Source organism: Somniosus microcephalus, chromosome 5, assembly GCF_052327205.1.
Source record: "Somniosus microcephalus isolate GS21.2 chromosome 5, FLI_Smic_1.0, whole genome shotgun sequence".
NCBI classification, from domain to species: Eukaryota; Metazoa; Chordata; class Chondrichthyes; order Squaliformes; family Somniosidae; genus Somniosus; species Somniosus microcephalus.
In genome coordinates, this window is record NC_140991.1 from 125,791,038 (window position 1) to 125,814,873 (window position 23,836).

At 43.2% G+C, this 23,836-nt stretch overlaps 1 protein-coding gene across 1 annotated transcript in view; it reads left to right on the forward strand.

The window, feature by feature from the left end:
- glipr2l (GLI pathogenesis-related 2, like) overlaps nucleotides 1-23,488 on the forward strand; it is a 40,774-nt gene extending 17,286 nt beyond the window's left edge. Inside the window, 1 exon segment of the mRNA XM_085988179.1 lies at nucleotides 18,450-23,488. Coding sequence (XP_085844305.1) covers nucleotides 18,450-18,610 — 161 coding nt within the window. The 3' untranslated portion in view covers nucleotides 18,611-23,488.
- The last annotated feature ends 348 nt before the right edge of the window (nucleotides 23,489-23,836 follow it).

Here is a 23,836-nt window from a genome sequence, read left to right on the forward strand (position 1 = left end):
ACTTGGAATAGAACTGTCAAGTTCAGAAATTTGAACCAAGCCCCAACATTCTGCTGCTCGTACTGCCCTTACAACAAGTGTTCAGATAGTTAGGTGGTAAAATCACTGTTTATGTGCTTTTTTTATAGTGTCTGTCAATTTTTTTGTGAGGACATGGGGTGGGGTTGGGTGGGGGCGGCAGAAAGAGGTATTCGTTAACTCAGCTCAGGCAAAAGATCAAACCTAGAACCTTCAGGGTCTGCATGGCTCAAAACCATGCCACATGGTTCATTTCTCCACTGGGCAATCAGCAATCCTGTTTGTTTAATGGCAAATTAAGAAAATTAACTAATCTGCTTAATTTAATTATTCTGCCAACCTGTTCCAGTCCCATGAAATAATTATACACATTACAATTTAGGCCTACTGCAGGCTTTATATTTGGAAGAGGGAAAATTAGTGTAATTACAACATTGGGCCACCTCAATCTTGGGTAAATGGCACACTAAATGACAAGGGTCTGATGCTCCTCCGAGCCTCTCGCCATCATTTCTTAAAAAACTATTGGAAGGCACATAATGAGAAGGTGTGAAATACCTATTTATGTTTGATTGCTTAAGGATGAGCTTGTGACTGAGGAGTGACAAGAATTGGAAGAAACTTGTGTAGGTCATCCGCATCAATGAAACTAGGTATTTTATACATACCAATTATTCATTAACTGTAGAGCTTCTTCAGGTAAATATTTGTACACCTCAGCATAATTTTGAGGAGTGCCACTAAATTATAACAGTGACCAACCTCCAGCAGACAGACATTATAAGAAGCTGGATCTTAATGTGTGTAATTACAACCACTTTTGTTTATATATCATTTTTAAATAACACACATCACATGTGAATTGAAATTCTAAAAATCCAGAATTTATTTTAAATTCCGAGTGACGTCCTGCAATGTTGCTCATGGATAATAAGTAAGATTCTCTCATGACCATGCCCACCATCTTGAGCCACACTTTCGGGGCTGTGTTGCTGAGCCCTCGACCCTACCATCTTTCTCACTTGTTTGTTGGTAGAGTGCTTGCACCGTGGGCAATTTTGATGGATTTATCATTTGGGACACGAGCTCTGTATTGCTGCACTGCCAGGTCTGCCTCCGATCGTGACTGCCAGATGCTGACTCCTGGTGTCGATGGTGAGTATTGGGCTGGAATCTGGCCGGCTCCTTCTGCTCACTCATCCACATGTGGCTGGATTGTAGTACTACAACAACAACTTGCATTTATATAGCGCCTTTAACATAGTAAACGTCCCAAAACACTTTGCAGGAGTGTTATCGACATTTTTTTTTGATACCAAGCCCCGTAAGGAGATATTAGGACAGATGACAAAAAGGCAGGTAAAGGCTCGGCCGCAGGTGGAACGGTTAAAATCGGGGATGCACAAGAGGCCAGAATTGGAGGAGTGCAGATATCTCGGAGGGTTGTAGGACTGGAGGAATTTGGAAATGAGATGAGAATTTTAAAATTGAGGTGTTGCCGGACCGGGAGCCAATGTAAGTCAGTGCGCACAGGGGTGATGGGTGAACGGGACTTAGTGCGAGTTAGGATACGGGCAGCGGAGTTTTGGATGAGCTCAAGTGTAGGGTTAGAGTTACCATGATTCACCTCTCCAGGGCCCCTTGGCTCCTCACGCCAGTCTTTCAGATGAGACGTTAAATCGAGGCCCCGTCTGCTGCCTCAGGTGGATTTAAAAGATCCCACGGCACTATTTTGAAGAAGAGCGGGTGAATTATCCCCAATGTCCTGGCCAATATTTATCCCTCAACCAACATCACTGAAGAACAGATTATCTGGTCATTATCATTTTGCTGTTTTTGGGACCTTGATGTGCGCAAATTGGCTGCCGCATTTCCTGCATTACAACCGTGACTATGCTGCAAAAGTACTTCATTGGCTGTAAAGCACTTTGGGAAGTCCTGAGGTCATAAAAGGCACTATATAAATTTAAGTATTTCTTTTTTTAATATGAATGAAGTGGCACATGTAACTCATGACTGATGAAACAGTACGTTTTGTGGTAGTTTTTGCTCCCTGTCTCTGGAGGGAAACCCCGTGGCTTGTATTTTATTCTGGCTATTGGCAGACTTGAGCTTTTAGCCCATACAGGGCTGCAATGCCGTTTTCACATTGCTTTCCTAAGCGGCCTTTGCAGGATATTGGAGAAAGCCTGCGATGGCCAAAACTTGCATGTGCACAGTCGATCCAATGTTACCGCCAGCTGTCCGAATCCACCCACAGTGTAAATGGGAAGGGCAGCAAGAGGGAGGAGGGAAATGTTAGTTTTGGTGGGGCTTAACTTTAGATCAGATAAACAACAAGAGGTGATTTGACTAGATCCAGGTGGATTTGTGTGGTGTTTCAGATATGGTTACTTTTAATCTTTAGTTCAATTTTTTAAATGGCATTTCAGTAATTGGAGGGCAGTGAAATAATCTAGATAGAGAGGAGTGGAAGACAGACAGAAAGGAGGGACCCAGTATCTCCATTGACCAGAAACTTAACTGGATCAGCCACATAAATACTGTGTCAACAAGAGCAGGTCAGAGGTTGGGTATTGCAGTGAGTATCTCGCCTCCTGACTCCTCAATGCCTTTCCACTATCTACAAGGCACAAGTCAGGATTGTGATGGAATACTCTCCACTTGCCTGGATGAGTGCAACTCCAACAACACTCAAGAAGCTCGACACCATCCAGGACAAAGCAGCCTGCTTGATTGGCACCCCATCCACCACCTTAAACATTCACTCCCTCCACCACCGGCATACCATGGCTGCAGTGTGTACCTTCTACAAGATGCACTGCAGCAACTCGCCAAGGCTTCTTCGACAGCACCTCCCAAACCTGCGACCTCTTCCACCTAGAAGGACAAGGGCAGCAGGTGCATGGGAACACCACCACCTCCAAGTTCCCCTCCAAGTCACACACCATGCTGACTTAGAAGTATATCGCCGATCCTTCATCGTCACCGGATCAAAATCCTGGAACTCCCTAACAGCACTATGGGAGTACCTTCACCACACGGACTGCAGCGGTTCAAGAAGGCGGCTCACCACCACCTTCTCGAGGGCAATTAGGGATGGGCAATAAATGCTGGCCTTGCCAGTGACGCCCACATCCCATAAATGAATTTAAAAAATGGTAAATTCAGACACTTCCACAGGGTTTTTGCTGAAAGATAATTGCTCCCCAGCTTGTGATCTGGTCGAGGCTAGGAATGATGCAGGTCAGGATTCAGTTCTTGATTATTTGAAACAATTCGTGTAAAAACACGGAAATACATTTTCTAAAGCGCACCTTCTTTATTTCCTGCAGTGAAAATTTATAAAGAGTAGTTAGTCAGATGTCTTGTAATTTTTAAACAAAATGGGGGTTAGATGTCCTCATTCTTGTCAAAATGTTCTTCTCGGGTGATTGGCCTGTCATTGAATTGATGAAGATTCACTTTGGTACCATTTGTATCTTTTTTTTACAATTTCATCTCTTTTCTTCCAACCCCTTCAATTACTCTGTGTTGAAGGTCATAAGTAAAGAGAATCATGTGTTTTATAATTTCACAATCCACACTGTCCATTAGATCTACCTGTGAAAATGCAGTAAGCACAACGGTACCAGCCTTTCTGCTCAAACTTGTTTTACCCATTTCGATGATTTGCTAACAACAAGAACAACAGCAACCTGTATTTATATAGTGCCTTTAAAATAGTTCAACATCCCAAGGTGCTTCACAGTAGCGTTACAAGTGGAGGAGAAGCATCCAGGAAGGTGCCGAACACCTCGAGTCTCTTCGCCGGGAGCAAGCGGAAGCCAAGCACAGGGAGCGCAAGGAGTGCACGTCAACCCAAGCACCCCACCCACCCGCCCCTACAACCACCGTCTGCCCCACCTGTGACAGACTAGGTCCCGCATTGGACTCACCAGTCACCTGAGAACTCATTTTTAATGTGGAAGCAAGTCATCCTCGGTTCTGAGGGACTGCCTAAGAAGAAGATAAAGCAAAATTTGGCACTGAGTTACACAAGGAGATATTGGGGCAGATGACCAAAAGCTTGCCAAAGAGGTAGGTTTTCAGGAGTGTCTTAAAGGAGGAAAGGGGGAGAGGACTCAGGATCGAATTCCAGAGCTTAGGAACTTGGCAGCTGAAGGCACGGCCTCCAGTGGTTAACAATTCAAAAACCCTTGCAAATTCATCTATGCCAACCCTTTAAAATTTGGAATATTAAATTTAGCAACATTTATTCTGCAAGTTAACGGCCTTTCTTGTGTTGGCACTGAGCTCTTCACCCTGGCATTGCTCCTTCATAGCATCCAGTCTGAGTGCTTCTAACTGGTACACATTCTTTATTCTTTTCCTCTGTAACCTGCCTAGCTAATTCTAGCTGGCAGTCATCATCTTTCGGAGCCATGTACTCATTGTTATATACTGCAATTTGCTTCTGATCATTTTTAAATACAGACATCCTTTTTGCATCTGCAAATGACATTTATCCCATCTGCTAACAATTTAGGCTAATTCCCAAAGTTCTCTTCTGTTTCCTACAAAAGTCAGCTTCCATAGGCAAACTTGTGCTTCCCATGAACTGAAATTTGACCTTATTTATGAAATATCTGAAGTAGGTGAGCAATTGTCATTGGCAAATGCAAAGGAAATAGTAGAAAATGTCTTCTGATATCTTCCAATAGGTGCAGAGAAAAATCCAATATTAATAATACTTATATTAAGTAATATTTATATTCAGAAATAAGATTATACAGAAACAAAAATAGATCACAGATGGGTTCACTGATGTCCTTTAGGGAAGGAAATCTGCTGTCCTTACCTGGTCTGGCCTGTATGTGACTCCAAACCCACAGCAATGTGGTTGATTCTTAACTGCTGAAATGGCTTAGCAAGCCACTCAGTTGTATCAAGCTGCTACGAAAAACAATAATAAGAATAAAACCGGACGGACCACCCGGCATCGACCTCGGCATCGGCTTCAGTTAATCGAATTTCTCAGCCTAACTAGGTTAGAGGAGCAAAAAGATCTAGTAATGCAGGCACATAACTCGCTAAAGGTGGCATCACAAGTTGATCAGGCTGTAAAGACTACAACAACTTGCAGTTTTCTAGCACCTCTAATGTAATAAAACATCCCAAGGTGCTTCACAAAATACTGGGGTTCATTTCTAGAACAATCGAATACAAAAGCAAGGAGGTAATAGTAAGTAGGACCATGGGTGGACCACACTTGGATTACTGTGTGCAGTTCTGGTCTCCATACTACCAAAATAAGTATGAAGCACTGCAGAAAGTAAACCAGATTTACAAGGAGGTTTCTAGAATTGAGCAGAGGCAGTTGTCAGGAAAGATTGAGCAGGCTGGGACTCTTTCTCTGGAAATGAAAAAACTAAGGAGACCTGATAGGGGTGTCTTAAAATTATGAAAGGTTTCGATAGGATGTGGAGAAACTGTTTTCCCTTGTGAGTGAGTCCAGAACAAGGGGGGATAAATTTATGATCGCCAGTAATAGATCAAATAAAGAAAGTAGGAGGTCTTTACACAGAGTGGTGAAAATGTGAATCAAGCAGTCACATGGAGTGGGTGAAGCAGATGCATTTAAGGGGTTGAGGCATACATGAGTGAGAGGGGAATAGAGGGATACAATGGCAGGGTGGGAAGAGATAATTAGAGTGGGAGGAGGCTCATGTAGAGTATAAACACCAGTTGGGGCAAATATCCTGTTTCTGTGCTATATATTTTATGAATACTTATCTCTAAGCAGCTACTGTTGCAGATCTCTGCATGTTGCGTGGAGCTTTTGTCAGAACTGGAAAAGGTTAGAGATGTAACAGATTTTAAGCAAGTGCAGAGGCAGGGAGGGGAGGAAAGAACAAAAGGGAAGGTCTGTGATAGGGTGGAAGGTAGGAGAGATTAAATGACAAACATAGAAGCATAGAAGATAGGAGCAGGAGTAGGCCATTCGGCCCTTCGAGCCTGCTCCGCCATTCAATGAGATCATGGCTGATCATCCAAACTCCACACACTGTCCCTGCCTTCTCCCCATATCCCTTGATCCCTTTAGCCTCAAGAAATATATCCAACTCTTTCTTGAATATATTTAATGAACTGGCCTCCACCACCCTCTGGCAGAGAATTCCACAGGTTCACCACTCTCTGGGTGAAGAAATTCCTCCTCATTTCAGTCCTAAATGGCCTACCCCTTATCCTTAGACTATGACCCCTGGTTCTGGACTCCCTGACCATCGGGAACATCCTTCCAGCATCTAGTCTGTCCAGGCCTGACAGAATTTTATAGGTTTCGATGAGATCCCCTCTCAATCTTCTAAACTCCAGTGAGTATAAGCCCAATTGACACAATCTCTCCTCATACGTCATTCCTGCCATCCCAGGTATCAGCCTGGTGAATCTTCGCTGCACTCCCTCCATGGCAAGAACGTCCTTCCTCAGATAAGGCGACCAAAACTGCATACAATACTCAAGGTGTGGTCTCACCAAGGCCCTGTACAACTGCAGCAAGACATCCTTGTTCCTGTACTCGAATCCTCTCGCTACAAAGGCCAACATTCCATTTGCCTTCTTAACCGCCTGCTGCACCTGCATGCTTACCTTCAGCGACTGGTGCACAAGAACATCCAGGTCTCTTTGCACTTCCCCTTCTCCCAATCTATTGCCATTCAAATAATAATCTGCCTTCCTGTTTTTGCCACCAAAGTGGATAACCTCGCATTTATCCACATTATAGTGCATTTGCCATGTTTTTGCCCAATCACCTAACCTGTCCAAATCGTACTGGAGTTTCATGACCTCCTCCTCACAGCATACCCTCCCACCCAGCTTTGTGTCGTCTGCAAATTTGGAGATATTACATCCAATTCCCTCGTCCAGATCATTAATATATATTGTGAACAGCTGGGGTCCGAGGACCGATCCTTGCGGTACCCCACTAGTCACTGCCTGCCACTCGGAAAACGACCCGTTTATTCCAACTCTTTGCTTTCTGTCCGCCAACCAGTTCTCTATCCAAGTCAATACCTTGCCCCCAATCCCATGTGCCTTAATTTTGCACGCTAATCTCTTATGTGGGACCTTATCGAAAGCCTTCTGAAAGTCCAAATACACCACATCCACTGGTTCTCCCTTATCTATTTTACCAGTTACATCCTCAAAAAATTCCAGTAGATTAGTCAAGCATGATTTACCTTTTGTAAATCCATGTTGACTTTGTCCGATCCTGTCACTGCTTTCCAAGTGCTCTGCTATTACATCTTTTATAATGGACTCTAGCATTTTCCCCACTACCGATGTCAGGCTTACCGGTCTATAATTCCCCGCTTTTTCTCTGCCACCTTTTTTGAATAGTGGGGTAACATTAGCTACCCTCCAATCCATGGGTACTGTTCCAGAGTCTATCGAGTTCTGGAAGATGACCAGCAATGTATCTACTATTTCTAGGGCCACTTCCTTAAGTACCCTGGGATGTAGATTATCAGGCCCTGGGGATTTATCGGCCTTCAGTCCCATCAATTTTCCTAACACCATTTCCCTACAAATACTGATTTCTTTCAGTTCCACCCTTTCATCAGACCCTATGTTCCCCGGCATTTCTGGGAGGGCATTTGTGTCCTCCTTTGCGAAGACAGAACCAAAATATGTATTTAGTTGGTCCGCCATTTCTTTGTTCCCCATTATAAATTCCCCCGATTCTGACTGCAAGGGACCTACGCTTGACTTCACCAATCTTTTTCTCTTCACATATCTATAAAAGCTTTTACAGTCAGTTTTTATATTCCCTGCAAGCTTACTCTCATATTCTATTTTCCCTTTCTTAATTAATCCCTTTGTCCTCCTTTGTTGACTCCTAAACTGCTCCCAATCCTCAGGATTATTGCTTTTTCTGGCCAATTGGTATGTCCTCTCCTTGGATCTTATGCTATCCCTAATTTCCCTTGTTAGCCACGATTGAGTCACCTTTTTTGTTTTATTTATATGCCAAACTGGGATGAACAACTTCTGTAGTTCATCCATTCGGTCTTTGAATGTTTGCCATTGCCTATCCACCGTCAACCCTTTGAGTGCCATTCCCCAATCAATCCTACCCAACTCGCTCCTCAGACCATCGTAGTTTCCTTTATTTAAATTGAGGACCCTAGTTTCTGAGTCAACTACTTCATTCTTCATCTTAATGAAGAATTCGAACATATTATGATCGCTCCGACCCAAGGGGCCTCGTACAACAAGATTGCTAATTAATCCTTTCTCGTTACATAATACCTAGTCTAAGATGGCCTGATCTCTGGTTGGTTCCTCGACATATTGGTCCAGGAAACCATCCCGTAAACACTCCAGGAATTCCTCCTCCACAGTATTGTTACTAATTTGGTTAGCCCAATCTATATGTAGATTAAAGTCACCCATGATGACTGCCGTGCCCTTATTGCACGCTTCTTTAATTTCCCTTTTAATGCCATCCCCAACCTCCGCCTTACTGTTTGGAGGTCTATATACCACTCCCACTAATGTTTTTTGCCCCTTAGTATTTCTCAATTCTACCCATACAAATTCCACATCATCAGAGCTAATATCCTTCATTACAATTGTGTAAATCCCTTCTTTAACCAGTAATGCTACCCCACCTCCCTTTCCTTTTTGCCTATCTTTCCTGAATATCGAAGAGATGATGGTGCAAGGCAAAAGGAGTTGGTAATGGGACAGGTAAAGAAATAAAAGATGGATCTAGAGGAGGTGTAAATGGGAATGGCAGAATCATCAACAGCTGCTGTCTGGGAAAAAAAATAGGGGCAGAGGTTATGGTCTGAAATTGTTGAACTCGATGTTGAGTCCAGAAGGCTGTAAAGTGCCTAATCGAAAGATGAGGTGCTGTTCCTCGAGCTTATATTGGGCTTGAAGTTACCTGGGCCTGATTTTGGTCTCTCTTTAAATATAGGTACAATGTTTGCTTATTTCCAATCCAGTGGACTCTCTCTAGTATCTAATTAATCTTTCATTATTGTAGCCACTGCCCTGCCATGTGATTTAATACATTTATTTATTGCAGGACAATCGAAATTTAACAGTGAATCCTGTCTTCTGCCTCTGTCAGTTATCAAAATTTAGCTGTTGCCCCTTTATTAAATGTGACTTGGTACTGAGCGGAGGGACTAAACCAGTGCCTATATAAAATAGGACATTTGGACAAGTAGATGTAAAGGAAGTGAAACAACTTTTAACAATATTAAGGACTGCTACTGTTTTAAGGCTTGAGGCAACATGGGCAAGAGGTGTGCCAGTACCTTTATGAAATTGGTTTAGCAGCGAGTCAGCACGTTCGTTTCTGTAAACCCCACACCAACAATTAACTGTACGGACCAGCATCTGAAAACTGAGAGCTCAATAAAAAGTTTGCAGACTTCTTCCCCCCCCCCCCCCCCCCCTCCACTTAATTCTGCATATTTTTCAAGGTTCTATTTGCCAGTTGTGGGTTTGAAGAATTTTCAGTGTATAAAACTTACTTGCTCTGTTATTGGATAAAAGAGTATCACTGAAAGAAACTTGGCCAGTATAGCAAATAGTTAAAATGATTTAGAATAATTCTTGGCTTTTAGTTCGCATCCTGTGAGAGCGTAGCTGAGAGAGACTGCCCTCTAATGAATCATAGGATGCCCCATGTCCTGTAACTGAGTGGTCTGAATAGATTAGCATTTGGCTGTGATTTGTAATCTTTGTTGTATTTGCACATGCTGTATTTCCTGCAGATGTTGAGCTATGGAAAATTCGGATAACGTGGATACCAATAGTATGGTATTTGTTTTTAATTTAAGGGTATAAGATAGACCTGTCTACGCCTCCCCACCAATTACATTTGTGAAAAGCTGACCGGCGAGGGCTCACTGGGTAAATGCATGGCCTGGTGTGGAACGATGCCCGGTCTCTGCTGATCCAAGGTGGTGGTGCTCGAGGTGCTGGAGTTGGCCTCAGTATTGCCAATTGAAGGAGGCAGGAGAAATCGGCCAGGGTCTGTCTCCTGATTGTTGTCCTTTGACTCTTTCTGCGAATGCATGTCTGTTGCGAACAGGAATAAGCTTGATTGTGATGCCTGTTGCAGTTGAATAGCCTGCCCATATTCATGATCTAGGGTCACGTAAGGAAAAAGGTTGCTTGGGTGCGGTAGTATAGAGGCTTGCTGGGCCTATGGAACTCTACTCCAGCATTAGTGAGAGCCTTAAAGAGACGAGTGGGTGCGGGGTAAGAGTGGAAGCTCTCTGCTTCTTCCCTGAGTGTGACTGGGATGATCGCAGTATTGCTGTACTGCATGATGTTTGCTAGTGTTGACACAGGGTCTCTATAGAGATTACAATTTTAATGTATGTAGTACAGTGATAATTTAAAATTAAGTCTCCAGCATTACTGGAATGGAGTTGCTGGTTCATCCACCTGGGCCTGCTACCAAACTGTACTGTCATTTCACGAGGCTGCCTGTTTCACAACCTCTCCTAAAAGTGACTCATGAGAGAGACAAATTGGAATGGAGTCAGATGCAGCTGAGCAGTCAAAGCCAAAAGTTTCAGCTACTTCAGTGTAACCATGATCTTCGGAGGAAAATATTTAATCCTGACCTATAGCTTTGTCGCCAAATTTATAAATGTTTCCATTTGTTTTGTTGCATTTCCAGCATCAATTTGCCAGTGTGCACTTTTTACAGCAAAAGAAAACATTCATAAATTCTATGGCCCGAACCCTCTTCACTGTCGATCATAGTGCAGTTAGATGTATGTAAATTCAAGATAGATGAGCTGAATGGGTCATTTTGTGATCACTGAATGTTCTCCAGCTGCTGGTAAGCATCAGAATTCAGTCTGGAAAGTGGAATTACAATTTAATATTTAAAAAAAAAATACTCCAAGTGAAATCCTGAACGTGAAATATCCGAAACATAAAAAATGAGCTGGTGCAGCAGAAAATGTTTGTAGGAATTAACTGCAAGTCTGCCCTTGCTGATGTGACATCTAGGGGGGGATTTTAACCCTAAAAAATGGGCGGGTTGGGGTCGGGTGGGTGGTTTAAGTGTTAAAAATCTAAATTCCAACCCCAACCTGCCCACCTCCAGTTTTAAAGGAGGCGCGCGGCCAACCTGCTCACAGGAGGTGGCTTGGCACTTTAAATATTATAATGAGGCTGCGTGGTTCATTTTGAAGCTCCATTTTAAATTTAACTGTGGGTGGCTGGGTTTCCCAGGCCCTAGGGAACCTGGCAGCTAAAGGATGGCGAGTACTGCTGGATCCAGGAGGTAAGTGCCTTTCCACTTACCTGCTGGATCCAGCGTTTCTGCCTCGCTAATCGTCCGTGATTGGACACCCACCACTCCTCGGCCTCTGATCTTTCTTCACCCCCCGACCTCCGATCCGACCCTCCCCTCGGACCAATCGCCGACCCCCCCCCCCCCCCCCAATGATCCCTGGTCCCCGACCCCCCTCTAACGATCCTGGCCTTCCTCCTCTCTCCTCCCCAGGCCTACCCACCTCAGCCAGCCTCTCAATCTGCTGACTGCAGGTGGGAAACAGATTTTTAAAAATTAAAATCGGTCCCTGCCGTTAAATTCGGCAGGACCTGAGGAAAACCCGTTCTCCCGGGTTTTCCGTCCACATTTCAGCCCTCTTTCTCCACGTACCCCCCCATCCACCTCTCCCCACTCCCTACCCGCCTCCCAGCCCCCATCACCTCTCCCCGCTCCCTCCCTGCCTCCCAGCCACCAGCTACCTCCACATGCAAAATAGAAACCCCAAGCAGAGCAGTGGACTGTTGTAAATTTGATACAGGCTGAATTTTATGCACTTGTATCATTGCCACAATCTGGGAGAGTTTGGTTCAGTAAATAGTTCTGGTTCATTTACTTCTGAACACTAGTGACTAACAAAATTAATTAATTGGCTGGGGAGTGCTTTGAAACATCCTGAGGGTGCGAACGGCACTTTTTTTTCTCTTTCAAGCTCTTTCTTTAAAGCAAACTTTGAATCCTCTCCTCAACTTCCAAATTGAAATAGTGACCTGAAGTCATGGGAACGGGATGGGAGGAGGAGGGAGAAGTCCAGAAACGTTTTTTTAAAAACTCGTTCTCAATGAGGTGAGGCCAGTTTTTAGGTTCTGATCCTGCGTCCTGACAACAGTACAGTTAATTGTCAGTATGGTAGTTTCAAGATGCTTATGTACCTCTTGTATCAAATGTTTAAAGTGCACAAACAGGTCTGTGGCTGAAATGACCTGTTGTAGACCCTGTAGCTGAACACATTTTCCGCTGTGTGGCCAGGACTGCCCCATGAGCGTTGATGGTCTTCATGTTAAACACGAATCTCCGCGCCAGTGAAGCAGTTGTGCTCAGCCCAGTTTGTTCTTTTCGGGGTGTGGGGAAGGAGGTCCCTTTGGGTGTGGGCTCACACAGTACATAAATAATGCCACAGACCGAAGGCTATTACTATATTTTTAAATTATATCCAAGCTCTAAAGGGATCTAAATAGGTCCATTGCTGGGAGTTTGTGGATATTCCTGTTTATAAACACCATGCTGTGTGTGAAGTTTGTACAAATATGTATTTGTATATAAAATCTGATACCACAGTATATTTAGAGAGTTTTAAACCTGGGGCATGATGCTGATATTTTTAAACTACGGTAGTATCGACCGACGTAGTGTTTCTTTTTTGCAGCCATAGCCTTTATTAAGTCTGCGTCAAATGACCTCAGAGTGACTGACAGCTGCTGCAAAGACTGGTGGTTTAAAGAAAACATGTGGGTTTGTGGTTTGTTTTCCCTGGTGGTCTAGTGGAGGAGGGGTAAGCGCCAGATGCCCAGTGCATAAAGGGGGTTTCTGCAGAGTTACGGCGCCAGAGTGGGAGAAGTCGCGAGGAAGTTCACCCCACAGACCACATCAACTATATTTGGCAATTGGTCACTTCTTAAAAAAAAATCTTGGTTTTTCAAACACAATTGCCTTCTGCAAAGGCACGTTGGCTGTCCTTGATTAACCTGTGCATTGCTAAATGCTCACTAACTTTAGCTCCAATTATGAATTCTAAGGGGGAAAAATTCGGTGGCGCCCCCTTTGGGGCGCTAACGTTCCCAAGACGCTAAAATTAGCGCCCTGGCGATGTTGGCGCCCCTGCGCCGTAAATTCAGTAGTAGCACCCCAAGCAGAAGGTGGGGCGCTACTGAAAGCGCTCCCCCTCCTTGGGGCGTTACCAGTGAATTTCACGGCGCCACGTGCAACAGCACCACGAGTGTTGGCACTTAGTGTCGTGTCATTGCAGGCCTCCCTCTCCTCATTAAAGGGGAGGGGCCTAGCGCTGCGCGCACTGGGGCCCTGCTGGCCCACCGGGGAGCGGGGTGCCGTGAAAACAGCCCGGCACTCGAGGAATGCCGGGCTGAGCAATCGCGACCAGCACCCCGAAGGAAAAAGGGGAAGGGGGCAGGTGCTAGCGGTCAACCAAAAAAAATGGCCGCCGCCGCAGCTGCAAAAATGCCACCCTGACCCTGTCGGACATATCCTCCGCCGATAGGTCAGGGGGCACAACCCACAGCGATGATTTCATCACTGGAGGCGCAGCGCCGCGGGGCGCTACCGGCTATCGCCGCTGCTAACCTCCCACTGAATTTCACGGGAGACGTTAGCGGCACTGTGCCCAGGCGCTAGGGGATTTGCGCCCTGTTAGTGCCCCCGGGGGCGCTAACGAGAGGCGCAAATCAACCCAATTTTTCCTTCCTAAGAGTTTGCCCTCAACAGATGTTAGACTAACTGGTCTGTAGTTACCCGATTTATCTTCTTTCCCTTCTTGAACAAACTTGTTACAGCAGCTACTCTCCAGTCTCGTGGCATAGTTTACATATTTATGGGAATTGAAAAGTTGTGGCCACGACCTCTGTTATCTCTTCTGACTTCTTTCAACAGCCTAGGGCCGTGCCATCAGGGCATGATTACTTATCGTGCACTGTTCGTTTTGACTGTCACAGTTGGTGGACTGCAAGCTCTTATTGTAGATCAGCTGTATTTCATTAGATGCTGAGTTCTTTAGACTGCATTAGAGTTTTTAACCTAAGGTTGCTAATTGGCGCAAGAAATTGTATTTTTTTGTCCGGCACAAGTCAGAACTGGAATGTTGCTTCCATTATGCAGCTGCTCTGAGCTCCAAATTATTATGTCGCTCACAGACCAGTGTGGGCAGCCTCGACAATTATTTGAAACCTATAGAAAGAAGAACTTAATTTATAAAGCACGTTTCATGTCCTCAGGATGTTCCAAAGCACATTACAGCTAAGTAATTTAATTGGCTTTGTAGTGCTTTAGGGCATAAAAACAAAATGCTGGAAATACTCAGCAGGTCAGGCAGCATCTGTGGAGAGAGTAACAGAGTTAATGTTTCAGGCGTGTGACCTTTCATCAGAACTGGAAATAGTTAGAACTAACCGGTTTTAAGCAATTACAGAGGCAAGGGAAGGGGAGGTAAGAACTAAAGGCAAGGTTAGTGATAGGGTGGAAGGCAGGAGAGATTAAATGTGAAAAAATGGATAATGGTGCAAGGCAAAGGGAGATGGTAATGGGACAATTAAAGAAACAAAAGATGGGTCTAAAGAAGGTGTAAATGGGAATAGCAGAAAAAAATTGGGGGCAGAGGATATGATCTGAAATGTTTGAACTCCATGTTGAATCTGGAAGGCTGTAAAGTACCTAATCGAAAGATGAGGCACAGAAAACAGAGAGCAGGAATAAACAGGTCATTTTCGGGCTGGCAGGCTGTAACTAGTGGGATAGCGCAAGGGTCAGTGCTTGGGCCTCAGCTATTCACAATCTACATTCATGATTTGGATGAGGGAACCAAATGTAATCTATCCAAGTTTGCTGATGATACGAAGCTGGGTGGGAATGTAAGTTGTGAGGAGGATGCAAGGAGGCTTCAAGGGGATATAGACAGGCTAAGTGAGAACATGGCAAATGGAATATAATGTGGAGAAATGTGAACTAATCCACTTTGGTAGGAAAAATAGAAAAGCAGATTATTTTTAAATGGTGAGAGATTGGGAAATGTTGGTGTTCAGAGGGATCTGAGTGTCTTTGTACATGAATCACTGAAAGTTAACATGCAGGTACAGCAAGCAATTAGGAAATCAAATGGTATGTTGGCCTTTATTACAAGAGGATTTAAGTATGAGTAAAGATGTCTTATTGTAATTATATAGGGCCCTGGCGAGACCACACCTGGAGTATTGTGTACAGTTTTGGTCTCCTTACCTGAGGAAGGATATACTTGCCATAGAGGGAGTGCAACGAAGGTTCACCAGACTGATTCCTGGGATGGGGGAATTGTCCTATGAGGACAGATTGAGTAGACTAGGCCTATATTCTCCCAATTCAGCATTCCGAAGGGACCGTTCTCTCCACGATACCCAGGTCTGTTCCTCAGTCACCCCCAATACCCCCTCCCCTTCCCACAGCACCTTCCTATGCAAGTGCAGGAGATGCAACACCTGTCCTTTTTACCTCCTCCCCCCAATCCAGGGCCCCAAACACCCCTTCCAGGTGAAACGGTGATTTACTTGTACTTCTTGCAATTTAGCATACTGTATTCGCTGCTCACGATGTGGTCTCCTATTTATTAGGGAGACCAAATGTAGATTGTGTAACTGCTTTGCAGAACATCTCCGTTAAGTCTGCAAACGTGACCCCAAGCTTACGGTCGCCTGTCATTTTAATTCTTTGGACCACCCCCACTTGGACCTCTCCGTCCTCGGCCTCCAATACTGTTCCAGTGAAGCTCAACGTAAGCTCAAGCAAAAGCATCTCATCTTTCAGTTAGGTGCTTTACAGCCTTCTAGACTCAACATTGAGTTCAACAACTTCATAACCTCTGCTCCCATTTTTTTCAGATGGCAGCTGTTGATGATTCTGCTATTCCCATTTATACCTTCTCTAGATCCATCTTTTGTTCCTTTACCTATCCCATTACAGTACCATCTCCCTTTGCCTTGCACCATCATCCCTTTTGTCTTTTAATCTCTCCGGCCTTCCATCCTATCACAGACCTTCCCTTTTGTTGTTTCCTCCACTCCCCCCTTTCCCTGCCTCTCTACTTGCTTAAAACCTGTTGCATCTCCAGCTTTTTCCAGTTCTGGTGCAACGTCATCGACCTGAAACGCTAACACTCTTTTTCTCTCTCCACAGATGCTGCTGAGTATTTCCAGCATTTTCTGTTTTTTATGTCAGATTTCCAGCACCTGCAGTATTTTGCTTTTGTATTGGTGCTTTAGGGCATCCTGAGGATGTGCAAAGCACTATACATGGTGCAGATACCTAAGGCAAACTGGGGCGGATGGTCAACTGAACGTTACACAGTAACCATTGAAGAAGGAAGAAGGCCGGGGCAGATTGAGGGTCATTCCACCTGGTCCTCAGCTACTTACAAACATAGGATTTTGACAGCCAGGAAAAGACTAGCTGGTACATCAAGCCTGTCCCACACCATGATGGCCAGGCCACCGTGGCTAAACACTTCTTCCCACCCCCACCTCCCACCCACTCCCGCAGCCTTATAATCTCCCGAGAGATGCAGAAAAAAAACAGGGTCAATAAGGGGCAAAATACTCTGGAAAATTCCTCTCTGACCCCCTCAGGCGATTGAAACCAGTCCAGGAGATTACATGGACTATGTGTCATCAAAGAGTCATAGAATGATACGGCAGAGAAGAAGGACATTCGGCACATCTTTGGTAGCGATATCCAATTAATCCCATTTCCTTGCTCTTTCCCCATAGCCTGGAAATTTTTCCCTTCAGGTATTTATACAATTCTCTTTAGAAAGTTATTATTGAATCTGCTTCCACCACCCTTTCAGGCAGAGTATTTCAGATCATTACAACTTTTGCCAATTATCTTAAATCTGTGTCCTCTGGTTACTGACTCTTCTGCAACTGGAAACAGTTTCTCCTTATTTACTCTATCAAAATCATTCAGAACACCTCTACCAAATCTCTTGACCTTCGATGTGGTCAAGCCAATGGATGCTTAAGCCAAAGGCAAAATACTGCGGATGCTGGAAATCTGAAATAAAAACAGAAAACGCTGGGAGTGCTCAGCAGCCCAGGCAGCATCTGTGGAGAGAGAAACAGAGTTAATGTTTCAGATCATTGACTTTTCATCAGAACTGGAAAAAGTTAGAGATGTAACAGGTTTCAGCAAGTACAGAGGCAGGAAAAGGGGGGAGGGGAAGAAAGAACAAAAAGGGAAGTTCTGCACCAGACAGAAAATGGTCAGGTCTATGGATTGTTCACTGGCACCGAGCCAGAATGATGGGATGAGTCATCCTCTGTTGAAATGCACTGTTGCCATTAATGGTTTCTGGTGGATTAAAGTAATACATTTTATAAAGAAACCAATGATCTTCAGTGTCCTGTACAATTTATGTTATAAAGCTAACTCCTTGGGGAGCCCTGGCTTCAGAGGAAATGGTACAGGGTACCATACAAATTTACTTCTTTGGAGGCGGAACATTTTTCCTCAAAATATCACCAGTTCACGATGTTGTCAGCTGCAAAATATCTGGAGCCATCAGTAGCTGAGGCTTTTCCGATTTGGAAATGGTAATCCCAGCAGTGGCATTGATACTCTCATCATAAGATGGCTGCCCAAGCCCTGGACATCACGCGCCACAATTTTTTCTGGCCACAGGCACACAGGCCAACAAAGTGTTTGTTTTACAGTGTATTGCTGGTCTCTGGGACAGTCTGTTGCCAGAAACACAAAAGTCACAAATTCAACTGTTGAACAACTAAATCCTCCCTAAACTGTTGCGCAATATAAATATTCACTTTTTTTTGCCTTTTTAAACTCTCCAGCTGGGTTAACATCCACTGGAAGTTGGTGGGAGACATTACAGCAGTGAGTGCGAGCGAGTGTACTTGGCTGTTACTGCGGCACTTTGAGTTTTTCACCCTCTGAACTCAAGTGTTGTTTTCAAAGCTTAACTGAATTTTCTTCTGCAGTACACATTCTAAAAGTCAAAACTATAAAGCTTTTGAGGGCATTTTTGAATGAAAAGCTTGTTTTCAAATTTAGTTTTTCATCTCTCTCTGCTCTTGCCTCATTGCAGTTCAGATAGTTTTTGAATGATTTTTCTTTCTTTACGGTGGGGGCTGGGATTTTTATGAGCAATGCTCACTTGTTTGATGCTGTTGTGCTGAATTGGAACCTGATTTAGACTGCGTCAACATGAGGATTGTGTCTACATTTGGTAAATTGGTTGCGAAGCATCCAGCTGGTGAGTAATTGGGGTGTGAGAGAGAAGCGGTGTACGCTCCACACATTGGTGGTGATGTCCCCCGTGGATCACCTGTCCATGAACTAATTTGTGGCCTTCTTTCTTCCCTAGGTCATTTTACTGCAATGATATGGAAAAACAGCAAGAAGTTGGGGATCGGGAAAGCTTCAGCCACGGATGGCTCCACTTTCGTAGTAGCCAGATATTTTCCAGCTGGCAACATCATGAACCGGGGATATTTTGAAGAAAATGTTCTGCCTCCAAAGAAGTAAATTTGTAAAAATTTGACATAGACCGTGAATGTCATTAATGGTGAAAAATGAAGAGTTTGAACATTGACCTGTATGATTTGTCATCCAGTGATCCGGCTCTCAAATGTATTAATGTTACACTTCCTCATATAGTGCTCAAAAGGACCTGCCTCTGTTGTGCCTTTGTTCAGAAAGTACCAAACCAACCAACCACATGAATATGGACACAAAATAAACACCAGTCTGATGTATGACACTCCATGCTGCTGCATAAGTACTCAGTCCACAAGACTAGCCACTCTGCTACAGGTGCTCTGTATAATAATAACTTGCTGCCGTGTTTAGAGCCTTGCATGGAATACCGAGTTTCACTGAGCACAACAATATCCTTCTGCAATCTGACCAAGATCCCACACTGTCATAACTTGCAGGTTACCTTTTACAAATAATTAAGTTTGTTCCCTTTCGAGTTCAGCAAATCATTTATTCTTCTCCCACCAGGTTGATTCTTAGATATTGTATAGTTACACAAGTACCAATTGCCCCCTAGGTATTTCACTCAAGGTGCCATCACTCACGTACTCACCATAACCCTAAGTATTATTGGGGATATTCGACCATGGAGGAGGGGAGAGGCATCACTGCTTAGACCAATCCTGTCCTCATCTGACATCCGCACACGCTCGCCTGCTACCAGGATCGCAGGATAGTGATGAGGAATGACTGATTCTTCCCCTTTTTAACCCATAGGTGCTGAGTCTAAAAGTAGCATCTTTACTGCCACCCCTCCCCTGCACCCACTGAGATCAGCTTACTCCACATAAGGTAACAAACCTGGGACTTCATGGCCTATAGGCTGCAGCTACTTGCTGCCCTTAGCCATTGAGCCATAGAGGAGCAAGTTAAGTTTATAATGTCTTTGAACAATTTTCAAAATCTAGATATGGCCTTGTTGATTCTATAATGTAAATTGACTGAATAGGAATGGTGCTGACAGCGTCTCCCATTGCAAAGAAGGAGAGGTCAAAATGAATTTTCAATGGGAGAGTGCAGATGGTTGTGTTGTAGGCTCATGAAGTGGGGATAGAGGTAGAACCAGCAGAGTTTTAGAACCCTGCCATCAAGTTTTAAGATATTCAACATGTGCTCTCAGCCTTCAGATAGTTAGTGACAGAATGAACATTGATACCACTCCCACCACTTACTTATTTTGGTTAGAGTAAAGGCACATTGCATATATTTTTATGTTTATATTTTCAATTCCTATCGTGTTTTCTGGCTGGCCATTGGAGTTCTCCAGCCAAGAGAGCAGGACTGTCCTGGACATAAGCTACTTAGCGACCAGCAACAATGTGCTTCAAGATTGGTCAGTATACAGTGGAATTAATGTGAACTGTGGTCATCTTAAAGATGCATTATTTGCTTGCTTTCTTCTACTGCAACCTACCTACAGAAGGATTTATTTCCATGCGGCACTCCATTGATCCAGTTAAGAAACAACAAAACTCACTCAACCAGGATAAGGAAGTTTGATTGGTAGGTGTGGGACTGAAACTCTCCATCTTGTAGTTAGGAGTACAGCATTCAACTGCTTGAGCCACTGGGGACGTGATTTCTTGAAACAAAGCATTCACAGTCTGTGGTGGTTTCCTCACCTAGAAGGCAAGAGGTTGGGAGAGAAGCCAATTTATAAAACTACTCTGACTCATTCAAGATTAGGACTAAACATCACTGATCTGCTGCAAACAACTGATGATGGGTAAAAGATCAAGGAATGAAAATTAATTGAATATATCTGTCACAAAATATTCAGCTCAATTTTTAAGTTGTACTTGCAGTTAAAATGTTGTACAGATTATTTTGAAAATGTTCATGATGGGTGAAAGGTTTGGGTTTGATGTGTTGTCCAAGCTTCTTTTCCATCTGGTTTGTTGATTGCTGCTGCATTACTTGGTATTTCTTTACGTGTTAAATCTCTAGTTTCTGTTTTTATACCTCTTAGGCTTTGTCTATATATTGTAATAAGGATTGAGGAAGAAAGAAATGGTTCCACATTTTCTTTAACACCAAAAGCATAACTTTTGTCTTTAAGAAACTTGAATGCGATACTCCTTCTTCTATAAAGGGACAAATTAACACTATGCAGACTGATTTGTAAATGTGCATCAGTATATTCAAGACTGAGATCGATAGATTTTTGGGCACTAAGGGAATCACGAGATATGGGAATAGGGCGGGAAAGTGGAGTTGATGTAGAAGATCAGCCTTGATCTTATTGAATGGCAGAGCAGGCTCGAGGGGCTGTATAGTCTACTCCTGCTCCTAATTCTTATGTTCTTATGACTTGCTCGTTACCTGAATACGAGCAGGTGTGACCACAGCTTTGCTATACTTGCGCACAGTGTGACATTTTCATATGAAGAAATCAACAAGTTTATCTATACAGGAAAAGTTCTGATATCCGGGACCGAGCTGCTGCCGATCTATCAAAACTTCCGGATAGACCAGCGCTAATGTTGAAGGATACGGAGGTTTTCATCTCCGTATCTGACAACAAACACTGTTGCTTAGCAACAGCTTGTAAACACTCGGCCTGTACCTTGGAAGCGTCTCTGAAGCTGTTGCTAAGCTACAGAGATGCTTTCCAGAGCCTGACTGTTTAAAAAAAAATGCTAGAAGAAGAAAAAAAACCTAACCAAAACAGCTGCTGATTTCTGCCGTTAGATCGCGGTTTCCGGACATACAACCTCCGGATAAACCAATGTTTCCTGTATTAAAAATTCCTGGGTGCAAAATGTTACTCCTGCTGTTAACTGTTCCCATTCCTCTTTCCACATCTATAATTATGTAAATTTGTCACTTTGTAGTTATACACTTCTTTCAGTGGTGGCACTATTATTATTAGTATTAGTTTTACGTTTTCCAGCTCCTCTGCCTGAATTGCAGAGAAACTCCTGTAATGTAGAGAAACTTCCATGCTCCAACCAACTCTACCTATTTGCTTCCCAAACTCAAGTTCTGCTATTTATATAACTATATAGATGATCATAATGAAATCAAAGTATTATCTAAAAATAAGAACAGAATGCATAACATTAAAATGGAGCCTGAATTATGCCTGCGTGCCCTGTTCCAATTATACACTGCCTTCTAACCCCGCTTCACCTGAAGACTACACTTGGTCTTGACTCCCCAAGCGCAACATCGAGAGACCAACTAGTTAATATGATAATGCTACATGTATGCACATTTGCTGGCTGTATTGTCCTGTGTCACACTCAATTATAGGCAAAGTCTTTGCCACTGAGGCTCACAAACATTTTTTTTAAAAGAAAGGAAACAAGACAATTATTTGGAATGTATACAGAAAGACACCTTATTAACACAGGAGACAAAATGTCTGTAGCCTATGCCTTTTTAAAAAAAAAAAAAAAAAAAAAAAAATGTCAATTTAAGGCATTTCATCCTGAGTTCTGACTTGCAGCCTGAAGAACAATAAACTCCGATTAACTTGAGATTCTGTTTGCTCAACAGTTAAACTTTGTGACCTTGGCACAAGAATATGTGTAAAAAGTGTCTACATACATACATACATTTTTTAAAAAGGAAAGACTTCTCATGCTGATTTTTTTCAAAGTTCCCTCACTAGAGCAGCTAAACTCGCAGAGACTTGCTGAGTAGTGGCCTTTGTCCCAATGTCCCTTTACAGCTGAAGATTGCTGTGTTCCGAGCCGCAGACTATCTGTCCGCAATGGCGCAGGAGACTAACTAGTCTTACAAAAATGCAATATCATTTGTTTAAATGCCTGGATACCTGAAGAAGCTCACTGAGGTAAAATATGCATATTTTTTTTTAAATCCTGAATGTGGTCCTTTGCTCATCAGTAGATGTAATTTGAGCCTCATTCTGTTTGTATTTTAAATTTACTGTAACTGAACATACCTAAAAACAATCCCAAGGCTTTGTATTTATTCTGTACATTACGTTCATGTTTTAAACAGTGGGTGTGGGCTCTGGGGCAGTGTGATGACTCAAGCAGTTGTTGCCAGCTCACAGTTGTTGCCAGCTCACAGTTGTATTGCAAGATTTCCTATTTTGGAATTTTTCTACTGACCACTTGATCTCTGAATACCACAACATTTACAAATTAGTGGAGATTCTGAGATTTTAATGCTCTGAACATGCTTCTCTTAGCCTGTACATTCAAATATATGGAAAGGAAAGGCAATGTTCAGTACAGCATTAAAGAGGCCCATTTCTAAAGTTTAGTGATCTACCATGTAATTGGGGGGAAGGGCTTGCTTTTTACATAGATGTAAACCCGGGCCAAAGGATTGCAGCCTGAAATCTATATTAATGATGCAGTGGCTGAGCACAGTCAATTCCAGGCACAACATCTCGAGTCCAGTTAGCAACCTGCAACCGAGAGGCAGTGAGCGGGAGATGAACACACAGTAAATCTCAGCCACACCATCACAAGTACAGGTGTATATTGTATGACATCCTAACTTGGAAGATTGATACGTAGGCAGGTTTGAATATCATCAGAACTCTGAAGATTAAACCTATATACTATTGAAGCTGGTTCCAGCTGTCTTTTAGTTTAAATATTTATTGGTATAGATGACTCAAATCTATTTAGATTCGTTACTTTGCATTTTTATGTAGCACCTGAGAGAACATGGTGAGCAAAGTGTTGGTGTCGAGCACCCCCAATGCAAATGGTGAACCTCGGTTTATATGTTGGCCATGGAGTCTTTTTTCTGCTTTGTTATATGTGGATTGTTTTATGTGTGGGTATTTAATCTTTTAATGTGGATGTTAGTTCCATTACCCTTTTTTTGATTGCTCATGCAGAGCCAAATAAGGTTTAAAAAAAATATATTATTCTGATCTTGTTCCTTAGGAAATGGTAACTCTTCTGCTTTGGCCATGTGGTCTCCATGGTTACAGTCTGATGACATTCTTGCTGGCTCACACTCCTTTCAGGCTCCAGCTTCCATCCCGCTCTGTACAGTCCCAAGACCAGAGTCTGTCTGTCTTGCCGGTGTCCCCTTAAAATGTTTATTTGGTTTTTTTAAACCCAAAAGATTCAAATTAAGGACCGAAACCTTATGCCCATGAAAGCCAACATTCTAACCCCTTTTTGACATTCAGGAATTTTTTTTAAAGTTTAAACAATACTATTAATTTCAAAATTTCCTGTTGTTACTGGGGTAAAGATGTTTTAAAATAAATGAAAGGAA